This window comes from Euleptes europaea, chromosome 1 (genome assembly GCF_029931775.1).
Source record: "Euleptes europaea isolate rEulEur1 chromosome 1, rEulEur1.hap1, whole genome shotgun sequence".
Lineage (NCBI taxonomy): Eukaryota > Metazoa > Chordata > Lepidosauria > Squamata > Sphaerodactylidae > Euleptes > Euleptes europaea.
The window spans coordinates 63764609-63790289 of record NC_079312.1 but is presented as its reverse complement, the minus strand read 5'-3'; the positions used below and the strand labels follow the sequence as shown (position 1 = coordinate 63790289).

The following is a 25681-nucleotide window of genomic DNA, read 5'->3' as shown; positions in this document are numbered from 1 at the left end:
CTCTCTCTGGTAGCCACCAACCTGACTTCTGAAGGTAGGAGCATCTGGACAAAATCCTCAGATGATGATCTGATTATGTATACTGGCCCCAGGCCTTTAAGGCTTTACAAATTAAGAGCACTACTTTGAATTGTGCCCAGAAACAAACTATGAAGCAATTAAGTTCTTGTATACAAGAAAAATATACTCTCTATTATCTGTTGTAATTCTGGCTGGCGTATTTTAAATCAACTGACATTTCTGAAGACTGCCTAGAGGCAGCTCCCCAAATAAAAGCACTGTGGTAGTTAAAGAAGTGTTCCTTACTTGATACATGCAGGTTTCAGGGCTGGGCAGTAATAAGCCTTGAAAAAAAATCTCATTTGAAAAACCACTATATACACTGGATTTTGGGTTTAGGATTAAAGCTATCAAAGCAATCTACTCAACAGTTTCAACAGATTTTAACAGTCCACAAGCATTTATCCCTATATGAAGGTGAAACATGGGTTCAGGCCAGAGCATTTGACAGAAATGAAGAACAATTAGAAGATAATACATGGAAACAGGTTTTTTCCACATTGCTTGACTGCAGAAGAGATGATTCGCTGTTGCTCTGCAAGGTTACCAGTAGGGATTAATGAAATACTGCATTAAGGAATGACAGGTTTTAATCCTTTACTTGACAGCAGTGCCGTACTGTGATTATTACCTGCATGTTGTGAATCACATCTAGTTATTCACCCATAAAAGGAATTTTTTTCTTTCATGCTAGCCATTCACCTTGACATAATGAGTCAATGTTTTAATTTAGAAGGTTCTATGTCAGATTTTAAAATGCTACTGCTCTTCTTCGGCATTGATCACTACTTTTACGTTTTGGCTATAGCAGCAAGAATAGATGCAGTCATCATTTACCTTTGGTAGGTTGTGTTTCAGAATTAAATGTTCACGGTAACCTTCATTGCCAGCTGCATAGCATTTCAGCTGTGCTTTTGTCTCCATCTGGCCCGCAGGTACAAGGGAGGCTGTGGCTAGAGACATGAGCCCTTAGGCACAAGGCAAAGAGAAAGAGCCACAGGGCTCTTAGCCCAAGGTTTGCAGTATTAGGGTCTCCAATAGTCACAGAATCTGTTCAGGATGCATTTTTGCATGGGGGGGGGGATCATGTCAATTGTTTCAATTATACTCTTAACTTTGGTAATTTTTGTAAACTGTTTTGGATCCCTGAGGAGAAAAGTAACATAGAAATGTAATAATAAATGCATACATGCATTCCTTATACAGATGTTTTTGAGGGGTGGGGTTGGCTGGAAAGTGCCATCAAGTCACAGCCAATTTATGGCCACCCCATAAGGTTTTCAAGGCAAGAGACCAACAGAGATGGTTTGCCATTTCCTGCCTCTGTGTAGCAGTCCCAGATTTCCTTCATGGTCTCCTATCCAAGTATTAACCCCAGCTGACCCTGCTTAGCTTCTGAGATCAGGCTAGCCTGGTCCATCCAGGTCAGGTCACAGTTGTTGTTTTTAGGTATTAATGATAGACAATGCTTTGGTCATCCTGGGAAAAAAAAGACCTTAAGAAAGAAGGTTTAATACACATTATTTCATATTTAACATTATACACACTAGGAATCTTTTAAAATAAATTGCATCAAAGTAACTATAGAATTTAATATTTCTCATTAGCAAAACAGTAACAGCCTCATATGCTCAAGTGAACATTAATGTTTAGGAATTATGTATTAAACTAAAGTAATAATTCAAGAAAGAATACAAATTGTAACATGGTAAAAACCTCTTTAAATAAAGAAGTTACAAAGCCAACAAACCACTTTCTATTTCCCTCTTAATTTTAGTATGGATACTATTCAGCATTCTGTTTCAGTGTTGTTCTTTTGCATCCAATGTGGCTATTGTTGTGCAATTTACATTTACCATGTCACTGCCTGTATTTTTTTTATTTCCAAGTTAGGGACTTTCATTTTTGTGCAAAGTTAAATTATAATGAGAGCAATTTGTTGATTTGTAACTTTATTTTGTGAAGTTTTACACGTGTATATTACAAATTGTATTATTTTATAAACTAATCATTTTTTAACTGAATGTCTTGTATTTTGTAGAATTGAGATTGTTGGCTGAAACCAAATACCAATTCAAAGCCCACCAGAGCTCTGGAATTCACCCCTCTCCTGTGAGCATGGTCATCCATACCCCCAAAATCAATCCAATCCTTTTGACAGCCCCAGATGTCCACCTAAGATCCCAGAAACTCCCCAGTCTTTTGGAAGAAGACAGATATCTATCTGAATCATATAGTTGACTGATTTTTTTTTTACTGTGCCTTGGATCAAGCTTTGACTGATTGCCTCAGGTTGCCTCAGGTTGCCAAGGAGGAAGGGCTTTGAGTGCTGGACCCAGAAGTAATGATCAAGCATTGGGTATTTGCGAGTGATTTCTGAAGTGGGTAAAGAGGAAAACTATGTAAACCGCTTTGGGTCCCACTGGGGAGAAAGTGGAGTATAAATTAAAGAAATATTCTGCAAGGTGGTGGGCACTAGATCAGTGCTGAATTTTGTCACTTAGTTGTGGGATTAGTTTTGTCAGTTGTGTATACATTATGTTTGGTAATACATGATGACTGAAGGTGGGAGAAAAGATGACTGTGGGTTGGGCTACGGATTTGTTAGGGTTTCCTGCTACTGATGCCACTTTATCAATAAATCATGCAGGAAGGGAGTCTGCAGCATTGTCTGGTTGTAATTGTTAGGATCATTTAAGTTTGATCTCTTCTAATTACGTTGACAGAGTGCTTCAGGAAGTGAAGGCCACCACCAGCAGTTTAGATCCCTGCACGATTATTGTAATCTCATGAGGAAGTAATAAAGTCTCCATTATTGATGACTATGAATGCATCTCTGGTAAATGGGGTTTGTTTCTAAAAGAGAAGCTGTTAGAAAACATCTTCACTGAAGAAGGAAGCTTAGCCAATTATAATCTTGTGTCCTGTTTGCATTTTGAGGGGCAGGCCACTGAGCAGGTTGTGGTAGAACTATTCAAGGATTATGTAGCTAACACATCCACCTTTGACCCTTCTTGTTGGCCACTGAAGATCTGATCATCTATGCAGATTAAAACTACATTGTTTCATTGGCAGCTACCACCACAGTGTTTGGTTTATTGTTTCTCAGCCCTCTTTCCCAGTGTATATTTAAATTACCTGTGATGGATAGGAGGCTGTCCTGCTCCTGAAGGGAAAACAGCCACTCACCTGAGCCTATGAGAGTGCTGCTCCGGCATCCAATCACCTTTCAAAGGATGAATGGAATGCTGGAGAAAAGCACAGGAGGGAGGAGTTGAGATCCACCTCTTGAAGAGTGCAGTGATTTTGAGTCCGCATCAGCAAAAGAGCAGACAGTTTGAAGGTTAGCTCTACCTGGTAGCATTGCAGAGTGGTGTAACTCTACCTCTGGGAGAGATTAAAGTACCTGACTATTAAACCCTTCTCTGGTAATGATCAGACCTTGTACCACTCTTGGGACAGGGGAGGCTGGTGGGGGTGGAACCCTGTGTGTGAAAGGATCCAACCTAGTGACTAGCGAGTAAAAGCCTATTTGTTCCTCAAAGAATTAAAGAGAATTGAAACCACACACTGAATCCATAATGCTTAAATTTATGTGCCTCAGCCATGTTTCTCCTTTGACAATCTGGAGACCTGTCCTGCTGATTGTTAAAAAACAACCTGTGAATAAATAAATCTTCGTTATTTACTCACAACTCCTGCCTCAGTGATCTCCATGTTCTACTTGCTTGCTACAAAATTTACCTCATGGCAGCAAACCAAAAGCCTTTATACTTGCTACCTTAAGAACATCTTGTAACTGAGAGGTTTATTCATTTTAAAATAAACCTAGTTCACAAAAATAATAAGAGGTTCTGTGGGTCCCCTCTTCTTCCCTGCACTTGCACTTCCTCCTGTGGTGGCCATTTTGTGGAGGCACCCATCACCATGTGTCAGAATCCCAAAGGTGCCCACAGACTCAAAAAGGTTGGGGGCTTCTTCTGTAGATCATAAAATATGCTCCTGAAGCAAATGGAGTTAGATTTGGGACTTGGTAGGACAGTGTTAAAGTGGTTTGATTCTTTCCTAATGGAATTAGTTCAAGCTATGGAAATTCAAGGGGAGTTGGGGCTCTCATCATGTCTTATAACAGGGATCCCCAACCTTTTTGAGCCTGCAGGCACATTTGGCATTCTGAAACAGCATGGTGGGCACATCAACTAAAGGGCTGTCACAGCAGGCAGAGCCAGCCACAAACTGATTGCCACAGCTTAATTCAGTAATATAGTGTAGATTCTTGTGCTGTGCTGGCAGCTCCTACCAAAGCAATATCTGCACAGCCAATCAAATCTCCTATAATCAATCAGAAGCCTTGTTAGGCAAAAGCCCTACCTGGCTCCACCCACTTCCTAAAAACACTTGGTAGGTGCCAGAAAAGTTGTTGGTAGACGCCGTGCCACCCACAGACGTCATGTGGGAGACCTCTATCATATAATATTTATCTGAGACTCCTTAATGAGATTGTCTGTAGGTTATTATAGAGCATGGTAACAGAATTAATACTGATCTGGATGAGCACAAAAAGGTATACTATACATACCATGAGAAACAATAATGAAACTTCAAAAACAACAAAACCAATCACTCTTATTGACTATTGCTATCCTGAGCAGCAAATGAAGAAAGTATTCTTGAGGAAGGCAGAAATGTAACTGAGTAATGATTTTGTGATGTCTGGTGTTCCCTAAGAGGATTGCCATGTATTTAACTCTGGCACTACTTTATCAAGGGAAGTAGCTCAAAAGGTGAAACATACATATTGAATAAACTGCATTAATAACCCCTCTAAAATGATGTTTATAAGATGCAAAATAGATCAGAAATTTAATAGTTTTGTAGATTGGAATTTTGGCAGGTGATTCTTGTCACTCAAGTACAAGAAAGGGAAAGATGGACATTATTTTCCTTTCTGCTCAGCAGGTAGCAGAGTAACCAGAAGCCAACTTCCTGTTGGAATATGCAAGGCTGTCATATTAGCTGTGACAGGCAGACTTAGATGGAAGGGATCTGTCAACCATAGGCTGATGTAATGGCCTGGAAAGCCCTTAGGAGGCCTGATTATACTGGCCAGATCCAGTTGAAGCCAGAGGCTGAGGTGTGGTGTTGCACCTGGAAAGTGACTAAGCATGTACTGCTAATCAATGCCTGGTGATGGCATTGTATATAAGTGTAAGACTCTGTGAGTCTGTGTAGGGAGTTAAGGTGGAGAGAGTGTGTATATAGCACTGTAAATAAACAATTGCATTTCTATAAGCTCTAGTGGTTCTGGTGGTCATTCCTGGACGTTGGCACAATTCGCCAGCTCTCGCGTCACTTCCTACAGCTCAGAAGACAGGATGAATTAATGTTGTTATATTAAAAGAGGAGCTGAAGATATTTCAGATGCTTATTAATTCTGAGCAAAAATAGGGAAACTTTCTGCAAACCATACAAATCTATCCCCCAACACACACACATTCAGCAATTTTAACAAGCCTTTGTAAAATGTTGTAAACCTGTTCTCAAGGAATAGGTGTCTGTATTTGGGAGTAGGCTTTCCTTCACATTAGGATGCCAAATATGCCTCCTGAAAGAAATTAAGCACATAAGAACAACACTTGCATTCAGATGTAAGTTTGAATGCATAACCAAATGTGGATGTCTATACTGCATCATTTTCAATGCAACGTGATTTTGCATATGCATCCCAATGAGGGGCAGTATCAACATACTTGCTTCTTCTTCTGTTGATAAAAATAGAGCCGATCAAGGGAACGTGGGCTGCAAATAAACTTAAAAATGTAAAAGTGGAATCAAACCCCAGGGAGGAGGATCGAGAATACTTTTGTGCTCATCAAAATGGCAGCTTTCAAAGCAAAAAATCAATATAACAGATTTAACACATCAGTATCTTCAGCAGCAGAAACATACTAGATTAAGCTTTTAGAAGAATCACACCAAGACATATCAAAATACTTCCAGCAGATGAACTCTATGAAGTATAACAAGGAAAATGCTAATACACTGGACAGGATTATCCTCAAAAGACCCAACCTAAATTCCAGAATAAATCTCTAGTCCCTATTTATTGTTGAAACTGTAAAGTATCCTGGCTGTTGCAAAGGAGGTAGGAAGTAGGAGTACAAATACACTCACACACTCCACAGTCTTGTGGTTATGTAGACAGACTTCGCCTTTTACCAGTAACCATTCTACATAAATTCAGTGCTGTTACAAAGCACAATGAAATCAGTGTCAAAACATTTCCTATATAAGGAGCAGCCAATGATGGCATGTTCACAAACTAAATCAGAAATGAGAACAATGGACTGTATTTTGTTTTTGACATTTTACCTCCCACACAAACCCCGTTTTAATTGAGTTGAGAAACTCAAATCTTTATCCCTCAGTTCCCAATGGGACTGTTCATACTTTAATAACATCAGCTGAATTATTACCTTCTTGATATCCATCTCTAATTTGATGGCAATAATAAAACTAACAAGGGACCCATCCACTCAAAAAGAGTTTCACACTACCGAATTGTTGTTTTCTTTAAAAACCTTTGTACATTTTCTCACAAGTTTACATTGACCCTGCAGACTTGTCAATACTTAATGCAAGCAAGGAATAATGCTATTTTATTTTAGTACTGTAGCTACTAGAGGCTAAATGGCTAGTTTATATTAGTAAAAGACAGGGAATATTTATTATCGCAATATGAAGTAGGAAGAGTGATTCACAAAACATGTAAACAGACATGTATTTATCTGTGTTCATGTATTTACCTGTGTTTAATCAGCTTTAAATTATACTATTGGCTTTTGCAAATTAGTCATAACAAAACACAATCTTGGCTAGCAGCCCCCATACCATGCAGACAAACCTATCTGACACCTCATTGACAAAGAGTTCTTTCTGAAGTGGATGGAATTTATTCTTCTCCATAATTAAGATCTATCTATTCCTGCCTACTCCTGCATAGTTTAGCTGTTTCTTGCTCTCACACCAAAAACATGTACTCTAATAGCCTAAAACAAAATCCATGTGGGTTTTTTTTTAATTCTGATCTACCACAACAGAACAGTGTGCATGCTGATAAGTTCTCCAGAACTTTCGATTAGGTGGTGTGTTTTTAAAGGGGGATTGGGAGATGTTCCACACCATTATCTTGAGGCCTTCTCCCCTCCTGGTTTGGAAAGTCCTAATTTAAGGCAATGGAATAAAATGTGAAATTGGCATCAGGCACCCTTGGCATTCTGGGAAGAAGGTAAAAATAAACCTCATCCTTCATCCCAATGCTCCCAAGTCTGTAGTACACTTCAAAGAGGGGTAGAGAAAAAGGTGTCACGTTTCTAGCTTGAAACATCATCCCAGCCCCTCTTTTAACATTAATTCAGATAAAGCATTATGGCAAACTGGGAAGCTTGCTTACTCTCTGTGGTCATTTTGGTTGGCCTTAATAAATGTTACTATATGGATTTAGCTTTTCAATTTTTCTTTAGACTAGCATGGTTACTTAAAATGTCTATTGGATATCCTAGTAAATTTTTTACTTCTTAACTGAAGCCACATTTTATTTTGTTCCATAACCAGTAGTCCTTTGTGCATGTTTCAGTGTATGCACATTACAAAGATTTCTACTACTAAGCTACAGCTAGCAGAACCTTCTCAGTGTAGGGTGCTCTTTCCATTTAGGGTAAAAGAAAGCAGGTACACCCCTGTGCATGGAGCTAGGGATTGCGTTTCTGAAAACAAGTAGGTTTCTTCGAACCCAAGTGGTTAATTAGCTCCATTTGTTAGATCTAAAGCATATTATTTCTAGCCCCCTGTGCTACAAAAAAATCTGAATCAGGCATATAGAAACACAATACTCATGAACTATAGAGCATTTCCAGTATAAAGTCATACCTTCTGTTCTTAGCCAATCATAATGCAAGACATTGCTGAGACAGCATAACATGAATAAACCAATTTATCTACCAAAAAATTGCAGATGGTAGCAAGGATCATTACGATTCTGTGAGCATAAACTGCCTTAGTATTTCATGAACGCTATATTTTAGTATCACTCTGTAGGAGGGTGGTGACTCAGATTTTTAAAAAACTTTGATTTTATTATATTACAATAGTGTGCACAATAGAGCACAGAGAGCTTGCTCAACCCTCTTTGGGGTATTTTCCCACAAAGTATGCAGAGTACTTAAATCTGTTAACTTTTCCCAAGTATAGGAGAGCCTATATGATGGCCCAATTGAATTCTCTGCCATCACCTGAGTTGAAGGGCAGATTTAGTAAAGTTCTATTTTCAATAGGATCTGCCCTTGTGGGTCTGGCAGTATAGGTACAATGTCACTTGTTTTTTCACTGTCCATTATTTGAGGTTGATAAAGACTGGTTGAGTCATTTGATAATAGAAAGAACTCACCCTACCTGAATTTTTTAAATAACAAATTGGAGATGGTAAAGATTGCAATATATATACATATACACACACACACACATATATATAGGCTGCCTATTTTAAAGGATAAGGGGAATATATTAAATATTTTAGCCGTTGTGCTTTAGTGTGGTCCTGCTTAAGATTCGAGCAGAATCATTAAAGAAAGAATCACTGTGTAAGAGAAGAGATCTCTTAACAAATGTGAAAACACTTTCATCACGCCCCTATTTAGTTACTCACAAGTCCCAGTTGCAAGTGCCAATTTTACTTTTCTATGCTTTCCTGTATTTTAGGAAACTCACCCAAAAAAATTCCAGTATCATAAAGACTGCAAATGTGCTTCTATCCATTCATTATTAGTAAATTGCACATCAAATTTTACGTATTTACTTCATTAATATCCCTCTTCCCCCCAATGCGGACCCAAAGCAGTACACATCATTCTCCTCTCCTCCATCTTATCCTCACAACAAACTTATGAGGTAGGTTAGATTGTGTTACTGGTCCAAGCATGCTTCCATGACAGAGGGGGATACAGACCATTCCTGAGGCATGCCAGTGGGCGTGCCCAAAGCCCTTAGGAGGCCGATGAAGGCCTCTGCCGGCGCAGGGCCCCATAAAGCCAGCGTGAGTGGCCCAATCGCCGGCGTTCAGGGCCAGATGCTGGTCTCCAGCCGCCGCGGCAGCGCTGGGCCCAGACGCCGCCGCAGCCTCCCACTGGCACAGGCCATGGCAGCGAGCCGGGAGGCATTCTGGCGCTGGCCGGGGCCAATGTTTTGGCTCAGGAATGCCCCTATGAGGGTTGCACGGGCTTTTTGCGCTGGGTAGAGGTTTTGGCAGTGCCGAAACCTCCTTAGGAGGCAACACCACTGGATTGCCTCCTAAGCCCGGCGCAGGCTTTCCTCTCAGGAATGTGCTGTTAGATCCTAGTCTGACACTCTAACCACAACACCACAATGGCTTTTGAGCAGTAGAAATATGTGAATGTTTTTCTTCACATTCACTGAAGAAAGCTTGAAATTATTTTATGTGTTTACAAAAATGGAGCAGATAACATACATTCCAAGTAGCTTAATTATCAGGCAGCAATTGCACGGGTTACTGTTTCTATATAATAGTTTTTAATGGTACAAACAACATTCAGTTTTGAAATTGATCTTTCATTTCCTAATATATAAGATAGTTTGCTCCCTCAGAATTAATAGAACACACTAGGATATATACATGTTTAGATCTCTACATATAAGAAGATGTCAGCATCAGATGAAAGTGTTACAGCCTTCCAGTAATTAGGGAAGCCACATCAACTACTTTTCATCACTGTAAACATTAAGCACACACTGACTTCATTTCTCCCTATCTCCAATGGTTGAAAAAAGACATGCAGTGTCTTTAATAGCCTTCAACTTTTCCTAGCATGATTGTCTTTTCCGGTTATTCTTGTCTTCTCATAATGTGAAGAAAGTATGATAGCCTTAGTTTAGTCATTTTAACTTCTAGGGACAGTTCTGGCTTGATTTAATCTAGAAACTTCTTGTTTGTTTTTTAGACTGTCCACAGTATCTTTAACACTCTCCTCCAACACCACATTTCAAAGGAAACAACTTTCTTACAGCTTTCTTCATTGTCCAGCTTTCACATCCACACATAGTAATAGGGAATGCTATGGCATGAATTAACTTGATCTTGGTTGCCAGTGACACATCCTTAGATTAGACTCAAGATTTTTTTTTCTAGTTCCTTCATGGCTGCCCTTCCCAGTCTCAATCTTCTTCTGATTTCTTGGTTGCAGTCTCCCTTTTGGTTGATGAGGAGCCAAGGAATAGAAAGTCTTAAACAATTTCAATTTCCTCATTGTCCACCTTACAGTTGAGTAATTCTCCAGTAGTCATTACTTTTGTCTTCTTGATGTTCAGTTGTAGTCCCGCTTTGACACTTTCTCTTTTAACTTCCAGCAGTAGTCATTTCAATTTTTGCTGTTTTCTGCTAGTAATGTAATATCATCTCAAACTGTTAATGTTCCTCCACCCAATTATCACTCCACCTTCATTTAAATCTAATCCAGTTTTCCTTATGACACATTCTGCATACAGATAGAAGACATAGGGAGATAAAATACATCCTCGTGTAACACCTTTGTCAACTAGAAACCATTCTGTTTCTCCATATTCTGTCCTAACAGTAGCCTCTTGTCCAGGGTACAGGTTGTGCATCAAAACAATCAGATACTGTGGCACACCCATTTCCTTTAAAACCAACCATAGCTTTTTGTGATCCACACAGTCAAAAACATTACTTGCTTGAGAAATAGTTGCTGAAAACTTTGACGTCTCCTGTTTTGATGAACTTGAATGTAAATTGGCCATTTTCAGACTGTGGGACATTGTTTTGTTTTCCATATTTGTTGGCATATTCTGTGGCTTGGAATAGCTCTATTGATATCCCATCTGCTCCTGGTGATTTGTTTCTCCCAGCTGCTCTCTGTGCAGCTTTTATTTATTTAATTACATTTCTACCCTGCCCTCCTAAGCCAAATGCCGGGCTCAGGGTGGCTCACAAGAACACCACATATGATAAAAACAGAGTAAAAACATTAAAACTATGGTTAAAACAGCCCAATACAATTCTAATAAATAAGGGCAAAGATGCCCAATGGCGCCAAAAGAATATCCGGCTGCAGCCAGGTGAGCAGATGGACAAAACCCCAAGATGGTGTAAAACAAGAGGGGAAGGTCAGCAGTGTGTGTGTGGGGGGGGGGGTTAGAGAGGCAATTATTTATAGGGAGAACCATAGCTGGCCTCAACCATAAACCCAGCAGAATAGTTTCGTCTTGCAGGCCCTGTTGAAATCTTGAAGATCCTGCAGGGCCCTGATCTCACTGGGGAGACTATTCCACCAGGCAGGGACCAGGGCAGAGAAAGCACTTCACTTTCTAAAACTGTAGGTTCTTCAAAAGATTCTTCTTGGAAGGAATCTTTCATCCTTTCATCTCTTCTGTATAGTTCTTCAATGTATTGTTCCCACTTTTTATTTACTTTGTCCTGTTCCATGTATTTGATTCAGAAGTGCATCTGAGAAATGTGTTATGCATTTAACTCCTGCAATACAATGGCAAAGCTTTTGTATAACAAAGTCTCTGACTCGTCTTGTTTCATTTCTGTTTCAGGTTCTCCTATCTGAAAGAAACTAGTCAACTGTGGAAACACTCATAAAAAACATCAAGAATGAAATTTACATGAATGAGCTGACAAACTTGCTTCAATTCACCTAGCTCTTCACTTTTTTGGGGAATCGATAAAAAGCTAAATTTAAAAGTGAGCAAAGTTTAGGACACATGTTCCTAGAAAAAGATACAAAATTATATTAATATTTTCAAGGATACATTGTCCTCAGTGCTGTATGTTTGCTATGACTCCGCAAGAATACAGAATGTGATCACTGGGTACAGAGTGCAGCATCTCAGCTATGGAAAGCTGATATTCTAAGCCTTTATAGTTTCCAAGATAGAATTGTGTGTCAATACCTACTGAAATTGTAGAAGCTTAGACAAGATTTCTTATTGGGGAGGTACCTGAGTACCCTGCATAACTCTTTACCGCTCTCTTAACAAAACTAACAGAACCAGAATAACAGTGGCATCCTAAACAGATTTACACCACTTCTTAAAGTGCGTTTAAGAAGGGTGTAAGTCTGCTTAGAATGGCACTGTAAATCATGAAAAAATAAATTATCCTTGATTTATATAGATCACAGAATGCAATTTTAATGGTATGACAGTTAGATAAGCCTGAGTACAGAATTTTATTTTGTAGGTATGGATTATACATAGCACTTATTATAGAAATTCAGGAAAACTAGTTTTTCTGTACAATAACTATGAGACATATGCTTACTGTAATGTTTGACTGCATTCCCTAATTTACCATAAACACTAGCATTAAGACATGTTTACAATATTCAAGGATCATTTTTTATTGTTTTTACTAAAATCAGGATTTTCTTCTGTTACTGCAAGACAAACGTGGTACACAAGGAGATTGAGATCCCTAAGACTGGGTTAATATATAAACAATAGCATGATTAATATATGGGTTATTATATAAACAACCACAAGATTTATTTATTTACAGGTTAGTTTTAAAGGAACAAACCAGTAGCACAAATCTCCAGGTAAACAATGTAGAAACATGGCTGAGGCACAAAAATTTAAACTGGTTATGACTTCAGGGAATAGTTAGACTTTTCTACAATGCTTTCAGGCACAAACAGACTTTTATTGACCAGCCATCCTCTCTCACACACAGGATTCCACCCACACCAGCCTGCCCTTTCCCAAGAGTCAGACTAAACTGTACAAGGTCTGCTCATCCCAGAGACAGGCCTAACAATCGAGCACTCTCTTCTCTCCCAGAGAGCCAGCTAAACCTCTCTGCCACACTGCCCTTCACTCTGTCTGCTCTTTTTCCTGAGCCAGACCCGAGCTGAAACTGCTCTCTCCCTGAGGCAGAACTCAACTCCTCTTTCTCCTCTGTTCCCTCCAACATCATCCCTCTTCTTGAAGTTGATTGGGTGCTGGAGCAGCACTCCTAGAGGCTCATCTGAGTGGCTGATTTTCCCTTCAGAGGCTAGACAACCTCCTGTCCATCACAACACTGACTCTAAATACTACTTCCTTACCTAAACACCATTTTTACCATAATTTTACCATTGATAATCTTCTTTTCAGATTTTATTTTTTCTCTATTTGCCAGGCTCTGAAACAGGAGGCACATTTATAATTATTGATTTAATGAAAGCTGAAGAATTTAAACTTTATTCATAACAATAATAATAAGTATTATACTAACAAGCTCAGTATTGTCTACTCTGACTGGCAGCAGCTCTCCAGGGTTTCAGATAGAGGTCTTTCACATCACCAATTACCTTACCCCTTTCACAAGAGATGCCAGGGATTGAACCTAGGACAATCTGCACGAAAAGCAGATGTTTTGCCACAAAACCATGGTGGCAGACCTATGTAGAAAAACCATTTTACATTCTTAAAGTAGTAAACAAAATTTCAGTTTGATATGTAAGGAAGTATCTCGTTTTTCAGTATGACCCAAAACTGCTGACCTTTTTTCTCACCAGAGTGGGGTAGAGTTCCCTCCCCCCATGGCTTCCATCAGCAGAGGAGGTAAGAGTGATTTTCAATTTCCTCTACCTCATCTGCTAATGCCCACTTTCCTCTCACTTTGTTTGTGATGGCCCCTCGATTTCCATGAGCAGAACTTTAGGGTCTCAGTGAGCAGGAATTGGAGGGAGAGGCAGGCAGGAATATCCCATTCTATCAGCTTCATGACACTCATGATTTCTTGGATAAGTGCAAGCATTTCCCAAATTTGTATACACCTAGTTAAGCTAATGTTTATTTTCAGTGGTAAAGGTATTTCACTTTGGCTGGATCATGCCTTATTACAAAGCAGGAAGTCCATGCTTTGTCTTGAGTTGATCAAAGGAGCTGGCACCATATCCATGCTCCATTGCAGCAAATTTAAACAGAGAGGTTGCACAGAGAGCAACCAACCCTAAAAACTGGGCCACCTGCCCATTTTCCAAATGTTGTAAAGCTATACATATTTCATTCTCCACATTACTCATCTGGCATCTGCTTCTTTTTATTAAGATTTGACTTCAATAATTTGTACTAAGAAAAGAAATAGTCCACAGCTCTTTTAAAATTGCTGAAACTGTAGCTTTCATATACTTAGAAGTCACTCACAAGTCAATAGAACTAAATAATACATTTAATAATACAGCTCTAACAATTTAAGATACATTAACTGCATTGCTCAAGAAACTAGGTCATATATCATCAAGACACTATTGCTATACCAACAGCTGTAACAAATAATTAGGAATCCTGGCCCATCTCAAAGTCCTACTAGGTTCCAAATCCATAACAGAAATAATTGCTAATATACACTAGCAGTCAAAAATGTGTCGATTAGTTCAAATCAATATGCTGTTGTACACATCCAAGGCACCTTTGCAGTTTAGGTTCCCTGACCCAGGGTTCCTTGCTTCTTTCAGTTCCTTTGACTATTAAAAAATCCATCACAGGTTCTACCTTGACCCTACTCCTCTATTTTCCCCCTTACTCCCTTCCCCCTTACTCCTCTATTTTTCCATCTCTTCTCCTTCCCAACGTTCTCTTTAATTCCTACCACTTTGCCCACTGCCTTTTTTATTCTATCCCATCTCTGAGCTTCCTGTCTTCAGCTCCCCTACTTCTTCAATGTAAATGTTTTTAATGCTGAAATATTTCAGTGTTTGCTGCTTTGGGTACTGACCCAGTTTGGGTGGAGAGGTGACATGGAAATGTTTAATAAATAATCAAGGGTCAAAAATGAAGTGGAAGCCAGTGACGTTGGATCAGAACTGATATAATTTGATCAACTAAAGGCATGTGGCAAAGACTTGACTTAATTTTAATTAATTTGTACATGGATTGGACATCAATATTGTATGTACTTATTTTAGAATTTTTACACTTCTTTTAAAAAGACTCAAGGTGGGATATCCGTAGCCATTCCAAGAACCAGTTCGGTAGATGGGAAGAATGAAAATATGTAAGTAAATGAATAAATATGAATGAATACATGAATGAATATTCCATGTTTATACACAAAAATGGGATATAAATGTAGCAACAGGCATCACCCCAACCTGCTATTTTCCAACCTTTCAAGAGTACGGAATGAATATGCCTAAACAAAAAAAAATTCTCTGAGATAATGGTCTGGATTCTATAAACCAGAAGATTATGGTGCTCGTGGAAGTGGCTTTCCCTTAACTTTCCCTCTGTGACCCACAGAAAAGGCCATGCTGAAGGGTCAAGTAAACCTCATGGAGGAAAGGCGTGTGGCAGCTGCAGTGAAGCAGGATAAGGTGTTGTCTCTCCTCCTCCATTTGGGGGCAATTGATTCATAGGATTCAACGCATTAAGCTTTTGCTTTATTCCAGTTGGATACTATGTGTGTGTCATAGTGCTCTTCTATTCCCATTTAAGTCAACAGGCTTAGAAGGGTATAGCACTGCTTACAATTACACTGTAGTCTGAACCAATACTCTGAATTGGGACTATGTATCTTGTTTGTTTGGTGTTGGTTTGGGTTTCACTATTAATATAAGAACATAAGAAAGGCCCTGCTGGATCAGACCAAGGCCCATCAAGTCCAGCAGTCTGTTCACACAGTGGCCAACCAGGTGCCTTTAGGAAGCCACAAACAAGACATTATTAATTTTTGGTTCAGTTCATGTCCATCACAAGAAATATGATAGAGTATTAGAACTTTTGAAAAATCAACTTTTAGAACACTTTTTTTCAAAAATGCTATATACCATATCCCCCCCCAAAAAATGCCAGACTTCTGTCCACAAAAGAAATGTAGCCATGTTATCACTGACTAGCCAACCAAAGTGGAAAATATTGCAGCAATGGCCAACTGAAGAAAAATGACTGCTATAATTTATGAAGGGGTGAATTACAGAAACAGAAATCCTACCCCTTATCTTCAGCAGTCAGTACATACATGGAAAGCAGGACATCACTGCTTCCCTCACATTGCAATAATCCCCAGTGCTTAAAGCAAGAGAAAAATAGAGTTTATTTTGTTTCACATTAGACCATACTCCCCTTAGCCTGTGGTCCATTCACCATATTTAGTTATATGCCGTGTATGCAATCTGCTAACAATCTTGAATTATATATTCACATTAGAAATCATTAATCAGTTATCAATTATTCAAAAATGAAATAATATAGACTAAGCCAAACATATTAATAAACTAAAAATTGCATATGTTCTTGTAATGTAGTGATGTGAACTTTCCTACTATTCAGAAAATCCTTTTAGGGAAAAAGTTGTTAACTTAATCTTTGTTAATCTTCCATCTTGTTTTCCAAAACCAGCTCAGTATGTTTTCAAACCTCCATGCTTACTTTAAAAGTAAAAAAAAAAAGAGCTGTTTCGTTAAATAAGAGTTATTGTTATTTTAAAGAGTCCAAAGACAAACATCTGGAACAAAACTAAACTCAGTGCGCAATAATCTCCATTGAACTGATGCAAGAGTCATTCTAGTAGGCAATAAAAATGAACACCATGCTATCTGATTCTATCCTTAATTCTCAACATTCCTTCAAGAAATGTTTTATATCTTATTAAAGCAGAAAATACAGAACAAAGAGATTTTTCTTTTTTGATAGCGTCCTCACAACAATTGATTTCAAAGGAACTTTCCATTACTTGCAACTCAGCAAGGACTGAGTTCCTTTACTTGAAACTGACATATTACCACTTCATTTCATTACGGTACATATTGGCTTTACTCTTCATGCTCACATCAATCACTTTACCAAAATGGTGCTATCATTAAACATGCGTACTTACAACTAATTAGAGCCCCTGCACTATATTTAATGCATCTTCTCACTACCTAAAAAAATACAGTGCAATTATACACATCTGAGCAGTTACAGAACTCTGCATTTTAATCTCCATAGGCACTAGAGACCAGAATGATTATGTTATAGGATCCAAAACAGAAGCTGTACTTGGTGGAGGACAGAATATGACTGTAGTTGTGCCTTTGGCTCCAATATGGAAGGCAGTATTTTCCAGGGAGTTTGCAGTATTTCCATCTCTCCTCCTCTCCCCTACCAGCACACAAATCTTTGTCAAAGAAGGCAGTCATAATGCTGCAGCAGTTTATCTAGAAACTTTAAATGCACCTAAGTCTTGCCTATATGACTAGAACAATAGCCGAAACTCTTAAAATCTCAAATCTCTGACATAGACCTTTGGCACGTTGTCACCACCGCTTCCAGTTTTGTTGATCCCCAAGCTCTTATAGTTCTCCCCCATCTCCAGTCTGCCAGCTCTTCATGCCCAAACACCCTGATTTTTTCCTGTGACCAGACAGAAGTGTGCTAACAATTATTGGTACCGCTGTTGCACGTGTGTTTCAAAATGCATCCCTCTGCAAATTCCAAGGACAGCAAGCATTGATAGCTGAGTACCAGCAAAGAAACAAAGCAGTGGGGAAAGGAATTCCTGGCAACGGACCCCATAATTTGAAAACAGAACTTCTCAGACACATGAATACTTCAGTCAATTATTTATTTAGGAAATCTGAACACACCTTTCTCCCAACAAGGAACTCAAAGCAGGTTACAATGATATGTAAAACCAGAAATTGTACATCTATAGTCTTGGACCACTGCAGAATAGATTCCTGTATGCCAAGCTTAGCTCATGAAACCTTGCAGTACACCAAGTATCTCTCTACCATTTGGATTCATCTGCCACTATGGAGATTGACTACAAACAAAGCCATTGAAAATGGAGGAATTCCAGGGCCCTGGTATTCCTAGGCACCAATGGACCTGGCTGATTTATTTGAGTGAGCCAGCGTGGTATAGTAGTTAGGAGCTGTAGACGCTAATCTGAAGAACCGGGTTTGATTCCCCACTCCTCCACATGAACGGCAGTCTCTAATCTGGTGAACTGGGTTGGTTTTGCCGCTCTGGTTTAGCCAGCTGGGTGACCTTGGGCTAGTCACAGTTCTCTTAGAGCTCTCTCAGCCCCACCTACCTTACAAGGTGTCTGTTGTAGGGAGAGGAAGGGAAAGATATTGTAAACCGGTTTGATTCTCCTTAAAAAGTAGAAAAAACTGGCATATAAAAACCAACTCTTCTTGTTTTCAATTTGTTTTCATTTGTCATTTTAGCAAAGTCTGATTGGCATGAGGGGAGGCACAGAGGGAAGCATGGTGGTGGCTGTTATTTGCTACATTGTTATATCAACCTTCCTCCACAGAGTTTAGAGCCTCATCCTGTGTAATAAGAAAGAGTAGCAACACAGGCAGGTTTCTGTGGTAGTTGTCACCCCCCACCCCAAATGAAATAGCTTCCTATATGGAACAGAAGGGAAGTCAGCATGAATATTTTTTAAAGAACTGGCAACAGAGCATGTTCTTCTACCAAGAAAAAGCCTAAAACAGTTTGCAAGAAACATAGAATGTTCCAGCTATTCTAAATAAAGATACAAATGCCAGCCAAAGGGAGAGAGTACAGCTCTGTGCTTTGAAAAAATCACACTGAACATGCCACTGAGATTACATAACTCAAATATACATGGAACACCATCTTGCTTCTTTCAAACGGATCCTTGGAAATGTATTCTGACACAATGAATTCAAGCCCTGCTTTTGTCCAAACTACTTTTCATTAGTTAACAGAAAATTGAAAGCCACTTCACAAACTGCATTTCTTCAGGTACATGTATGATATACATATGCTTAGTAGAAAACAAGGATTGTGCATCCCTTTACCTATTGGCTGCACTTAACCAGGGAGCCAACTTCCCTATAGCTTGCTTTCATCCAATTCCTATATCCATATATATTGTAAACACTAGCAAAGCCAAAGATTACATGGTCTCTTGCCAACCAGTATCACCTGGCCTGATATGTGGGTGTCATTTGTATCCACATTATCCACCACACATGTGGTTCTGAAATACACAGGTGGTAAACCAGATGAAAATATGAAGTTTCTTTATACCAACACAGATTATTGGTTCATCTAGCCCTGAGAGTTCTGTAGCTCTCCAACGACTCAAGCAGATGTTTTTCACAGCAGTCCAACAGTTCCAAGCCTAAACATTATTTTAGGGAAAATCAATTCCCTTCACACATCATTTTTATGCAATGATTCTAACCAGTACAAAATTACAGTTGTAAATAATCCAATATTCCAAAAGACAGCATTTTATCCCTTTCAATGATTTAAACATCTTAGAAAGGCTGGTATATTTGGAAAGATTTTCATCTTAAGTGTTTAAACATCTAGTTTCCAAACAGAAGTTAACCACAGTCGTTGAGATCAAAGGCTTTTATGAAAATTTAAGCAGAAGAGAACTGTTTTAAACATTCAATTAGTCAAAAGACAGAAACAGAATGAAGCAGTATTTTTCATAATGGATGGAAGTACACAGTGAAGCCCCACTATGATCTGTATTCAGACAGGTGCTATTTAATTATTATATATTAATATATTGCAGCATACTGCAGCATTTTAAAACACTAATCCAGTATTTGACTTATTGGAAGGATTTTTTAAAAATTGAGCTATTTAAATTTGTGATTTATACCATGTATTAACACTATGATCAGTTCTAGTTACCCCATTCCATAGAAGGGAATATCATAGAACTGTAGGAAGTATGTACAAAGCAACCAAATTAAATTTTTTGAAAAACAAATGTTTTTATGAAGTAGACAACGTAATGACTATCTCCAGCCAGCTTGTAGTCTTGTAACTTGAATACTTGCTAAATTGAATTAGACAGGTATAATTGCATCTCCCTTTCAAGCATAACCAAAGAACTGATTCAGGACGTAGCTTTCCTTCCACAATACCATCTGCTTCTATTACAAACTGATGTGCTAGGTCTGCTGTTATTCTCTAGTTCCTTCCAAGGCCTTCAACATGACTGCAGCTTAATTTACCTAATTCTAATGATGCAGCATATCACACTTTTGGCTCTGTGGGCCTGTGTAAACTGCAATAGAATTCAGGATTTAAAAAACCCTGTATAGATTCTTTCTGGTTCAAAGAATAAAACCCTACCAGCACTGGATTTATAAGTTAGCATTATAAGTCTACTGTGTGACAAGAAAACAGCATACAATAAATAAGACAAATATACATCCAGTCATCACCCTATCACACTGGAATGAAAAGGATGTACTATTTGTTGCCTGCAAACTTTGCAAAGGTATTTGAAGCATCTATCCTGTCCATTAGTCATTGCTCTAGGCATCATGAGTACTAATTCTACATTTTGATAATAGTGGCTGCACAAATCCAAAGGCAAACACCTGGACGGATTCATACTATGGCATTTAATGTAAAATGCCTAAAATTATCTATGCAACAAAACCCAAGCACGCAAAAGGAACAGTAGTGGATTTTTTAAAAAGTCTTAAAAGTTTTTTTTGTCATTTGAGCACGGGCTAATTAAAACTGGGTCTATTGTAAATAAAAACAGACCCAGGGGACTCTTCCAATCAGTGGACTTAGAAGGGTGTAAACTCTCTTCAGGATTGCACTGTTGAAAAAGAATGTGAGGGACAGAAAATCCCTTATCAACCCTTGCTCATACAGTTTATATAACATTTAACTAAACAAATAGCCTTCATCTCATGACTACGAAACTTTAAAAATAGGGCATTCAGACAGAGAATAAACAGATAAACTATGCAAGAGTAAACAGGTTAATTCCCTTTATAAATCATATAACAAACCTTTTTTAAAAAGGAAGATGTCTAATAAAGTTTTTTCATTTACTTGGACCCTTTACATAGAGCAAAAGGTTATAAAGTTTCAGTTTCCCAATACATTTGGGATGTTTTAAAAAGTTTTGTCACTAAACTAAGGCTGGAATTCTAAATGCTCTTAGTAGGGGGTAAATTATACTCAATTCAATGTATCTAAATAAACATACACCAGATCGCACTGCCTATGTAGCATGTTCTATCGCTGAAATAAGGTGATCTGCCATTGTAAAAATAAAGGAAGAGATGGATGCTACATACCTTAAATACTAACAAATATATGAGATCAAGGATTATTTTTCAAAATAAAATAACTGTTTTGCAATTAACTGCAATGTTATTCTGGAAAAAAACTGTTATTTCTAGTCAAAGCAATTCCAAAGTACAAGACAGAGACAACCACTAAAAAAATGGACACAATCTGAACCTGTGGGATTCCTCTATGATATTTACTTAGCATAGCCACAGTATGGACACTTTATTCCCCCCCCCCTTTTCAATTGTAAAACATCATTGTTTTACACCTCCAGCATGTTCTCTGTGGTACGGGCCAGGACTGAGAGGGTTAATCGTAGGGGGAGTGAGTATGCATATGATGGGGGGGGGAAGGGTGGGAGCCAATGAAAATACTGAGCTATAGTTAGGCCGGGTAAGATAAGCTATGGTGAGTATTACAAAGCTTTTATAGCTGACAGATGCACTTTGTCCTTAGCTGCCAGGACATTTAAGCAGGGCCACCCCCACAACATCCAAAGAGTTGCTGAAGCAGCTTACCTGAAGTTCACACCAAGCCACTTCCACCCAAGTCTCCGTGTCTAACCCTTTGTAGACTGTTTTGAAAGACCCTCTTCCAAGCTCTATGTCAAACTTTAAAAACCTGCCGTCGGGGGAGGTGGCCACAGCTTTCATGTCGGCCTCCTCCTCTTCCTCCTCAGCCTCCTCTCTCTTAGACTTGCTCTGTTCTTTGGAGGGCTCCGGCACCTCTTTCTTCTCCGCATCCTTGCTGTCCTCCTTCTCCGGGCCGCGGGCCGGGAGGGCTTCAGGGACCTCGGCCTGCGGGACGGCCTCTTTCCCCGGCCCCTTCTCTTCCACTACCGGCTGGCCGGCCTTGACCCTCTCGGCGATGATCCTCCTGGTTTTGGAGAGGAGGAGGATCTTCTTCTGCTGTTGCTGCTGCTGTTCTGGCTCGGCGGGCTCGAAGGTGGGCTCCTCCTGGTCGGAGTCGACCACGCTCCTCCGCAGGAAGCGCTGGTGGACCAGTTTGGGATCCTTGGCGTAAGGCAGGCGGGGGAGAGGGGCCGGGGCCGCGGCTCTGCCTCCTTTCGGCATCGCGGCAGGGTCCTTGTCCGCCCGGCCGCCGCCGCCGCCGCTCGGCCCATCAATATTCATGCCCTTCCCAGCCGCAGGAGCCGGAGCGACAGGGGCCGCTGCAGCCGCCCCAGCAGCTGCAGCCTCGCCGCCTCCGCTCGCCCTCCGCGGAGGGGCCCGTCTGGCATTGCCCCCACTTTCCATGACAGCCGAGCCTGGAGAAGACGGTGCTGGTGGTGGTGCCGCCGCCGGCGATGCGGTCCTCCTTGCGAGGGGCTCATCACGGTCCATCCTGGGGCGGGAACTCGGCCGAGTCACCTGCCGGGCGGAAGGGAAAGGGAAAGCGCTTACGGAGGCTGACACCGCCCGGCTGGGAGCGCGGCGGCGGCGGCGACCACCTGCAGCAGGAGGAGGAGGGCCGCCCCGCCGCCGCCGCTTTCCAAACTCGCCTCCCAAGCATGCCTTCCAGGGGCGGAGCGTTGAAAGAAAAGGCCCTCTCCCTCCCCAGCTCAGCTCAACCCATGAACGCATGAAGCTGCCTTCTACTGCATATCACAGACTCTTCTGCATATCACACCTAATCCCATCAAGCCTGCTATTCACATTTACATACTGTTCCTCTACTTAAAGACCGATGGATTCACATTCTAGCTGTATCTGAAGAAGTGAGCTGTGGCTCCCGAAAGCTCATACCCTACCAGAAAATATTTTTGTTCGTCTTTAAGGTGCTACTGGACTCTTGCCCTTTTTGACTTCTACTGAACCAGACCCTTGGTCCATCGAAGTCACTATTGGCCGTTTACGTATGGGAGGTTTTGCCTTGGATTTGCCGCTCTCTCGATGCGCGTTTGCCCCATCCAAATTCTCAAAACTCAACAGTAAGCCCCCCACGCAGAGTTTTAATGAGATAAAGGTGCCTCAAGAGAGCGGCAAATCCTCCCCTACATAAATGGCCATTGTCTACTTAGGCCGGCAGCGGCTCTCCAGGGTCTCAGGGAGAGGTCTTCCCCTCCGAAAGACCGACTTGCCTCGTCCCTTTTAACTGGAGAGGCCGGGGATTGAACCTGGGACCTCCTGCCTGCCACGCAGAGTCTCTACCGCTGAGCCACGGCCCCTCCCCGAGCAGCCCCTAGCAGGGAATTGAAGCGGGTACCTCCAACGGCAACGGCGGGGGCCACCCGCCGCCTCCCCCCTCCGCGCCCCCGAAGAACCCGGGGGCCCTCCTTACCCCGAGCCCGTCTCCTCCTCCGTCGCCTCCAGGCGAGCCGCCGCCTTCCGCCCCGAAGCCCTTCCTTCCAGCAGCCGAGCGCCTTCCCCGCAGCCCCCCCCCCCCCGCCGCGCGCTGCAAGGTCCCCCGGCGGGGTGGCTGGGCTCCTCCCCCCCCCCCGTCCCTCCCTGCCTGCAGGTCCCCGGCACGCGCCGGCCTCGCCGCCCGGGGCTCCCGCCTCCTCCCCCCCCGCCCCCTTCGGCCGTACTGCAGCTCCTCAATGGCAAAAGCCAGACGGAGGCGGGGGGGGGGGGCAGGCGCAGCTCCCCGCACCGGGAGAAGGGGTGTGCCGGGCGGCTGCGCTGGCCCCCCGGCCCGAGGCTCCCCGGCGGAGATCCCCGCGGCCGGGGCCCGCCTGGCGCGCGATGGAGGCAGCCGCAGCGAGGGAGGCGAGGGGCCGCGTCCCTTTCTGCCCCGAGGGGCGGCCGCCGAGCAGCTGCCCAAAGCCGCCGCGGCAAGGGCGGCGGCCGGACCCCGCGGGGGGGACGCGGGCGAGCAGCGTTGCTCAGGCGCGCAGTGGAGCCGCCTCGCCTGCAGCCCGGGGTGGGAGGAGACGGCGCCCGGGCCGCGGACAGCCGCGGCTACTTACGCGAAGGCGAGGAGGAGGAGGAGGCGCCCATCTTCAGAGCCGCTGAGGAAGGGTGGGGGTGGTAAAGCAGCAGGGCGACTCTTCCGTCTCCCAGCATGTAGGCTCGCCCTTCCCCCCCCCCCCCCGCTCCACCACGCAGGCCGGCTCTGCAGCCCCCGCCTCCCCACGGCCCCGCCACAGAACCGCTCCGTCCGTAGGTCCGTCCGTCAGCCCCACCGGGCCCCTCTTCCCTCAGCAGCGCCGGCCGCGCGCATTGTCCAAAAGGCGAGCGCAGGATAGCACGGGCGGGGGGAGGAGGAGGGAGAGTCCCCCCTCCGGCAAAGAGCGCCCCTTCTTTCTTCCTTCCTTCCTTCCCGCCCGCGCCGCCGCCTCGTCCCCTCCCGCGCCCTTGGAGCTGGCCCGCCGCCCCTCTTCGCCCCCTCGGCGCTTTTGTCAATGGCAAGCGCCCTCTCCTCGGTGCCCCATTTAACTGACAGGCCGGGAGCCACGGGCGTCCGCGAGCAGCCAATGAGAGGGGGCTGGGGGAGGGCCCCCCCCCCAGAGATCCGCCCCGTGTCGCCGGGGGATGGGGAGAGCGGCGGTTCCCCCGCCTCGACTGCAGACAACGCGCCCCCCCCCCGCTCCGATTTGGCCCACCCCCGCTCGTGCGCTTTATGCCAGTCCAGTGTTGAGCCTTACGGTGGCTCTGCTCGCTTTTCTTCTCCTTATCGGTATGGTGATGATAAGCTTGGGCCAATGTTTGCGCATGCCCTCTATTTAAACCGCAGCCTATTCTGACCCTTGCCCTTCCCTAGAATAAAGGTGTGTGGGGGGGGGGGGTAATGCTGGAGCCGCCTGAGATTACTGAGACTCGTCGGAAGCGTTCAAGGAACAGGTCAAAATAGCACGACTGGAAGGATGCTAGCGTGTCTCGAGGCAAAGTATATGTGGGATGGGGTGGGGGAGCGAGAAAGAGAGCAAATGAGGGCACGTCACAGGAAGCCTTTTTGCTCTTCTGAAGGCAGCTGTAACCTGCTGCGAGGTCTCTACTGTCTGATGCAAGCAAGCATCGGCTCTCCTCTGGGGACATTGTTAGGCTGCACCTTATTTACAGTCTCCTTGGCAGAACCTTTTCTTCCTAATAAATCTTTTAAAACCACCTGCAGCTTCTCCGGAATTTTTTTTTTTTTAATCTGCACTTGGTTGGTTACACGTGGAGTGAAAAAATGAATAGGCACCCAATGACTGTTCTTGTATGACAGGTTTTGTGTTTGTGCGTGTGTGAGAGAGAGTGCAGGGACACCCATCCACCTGAGGGAAAACAGCTTTCCAGTAGGCCTATTTTGCTATGCCTGGAGGGAGACCACCTCTCCACTCAGTAATAGGGTTAATTAATGTAAACAACTGAAGACCCTACAATAGCTCACTCAGTGATTGATTCATATGCTTTTGGGGAGGAGGAGGCTTCCTACCTCAGCGGTTTCAAGGGTGAATGCAGAAGGTCAGCATAGATTTTGGAGACTACAGGAGAAACCTGTAACCTGCACAATAAGGAACGTATTGAATGGGATTGCTCTACAGTAAACAAACTATGGAGTGAAACCCAAGATCAATGTGTAATCCTCACATTCT

The 25681-nt window shown here is 42.4% G+C and overlaps 1 protein-coding gene across 1 annotated transcript in view; it reads right to left on the bottom strand.

Annotated features, from left to right (window-relative positions):
- WNK2 (WNK lysine deficient protein kinase 2) overlaps positions 1-22505 on the bottom strand; it is a 131216-nt gene extending 108711 nt beyond the window's left edge. Inside the window, exon 1 of the mRNA XM_056851596.1 lies at positions 21681-22505. Within this exon, the coding sequence (XP_056707574.1) occupies positions 21681-22505 (825 nt within the window). The remainder of the gene's footprint in view (positions 1-21680) is intronic.
- Between the last annotated feature and the right edge of the window lie 3176 nt (positions 22506-25681).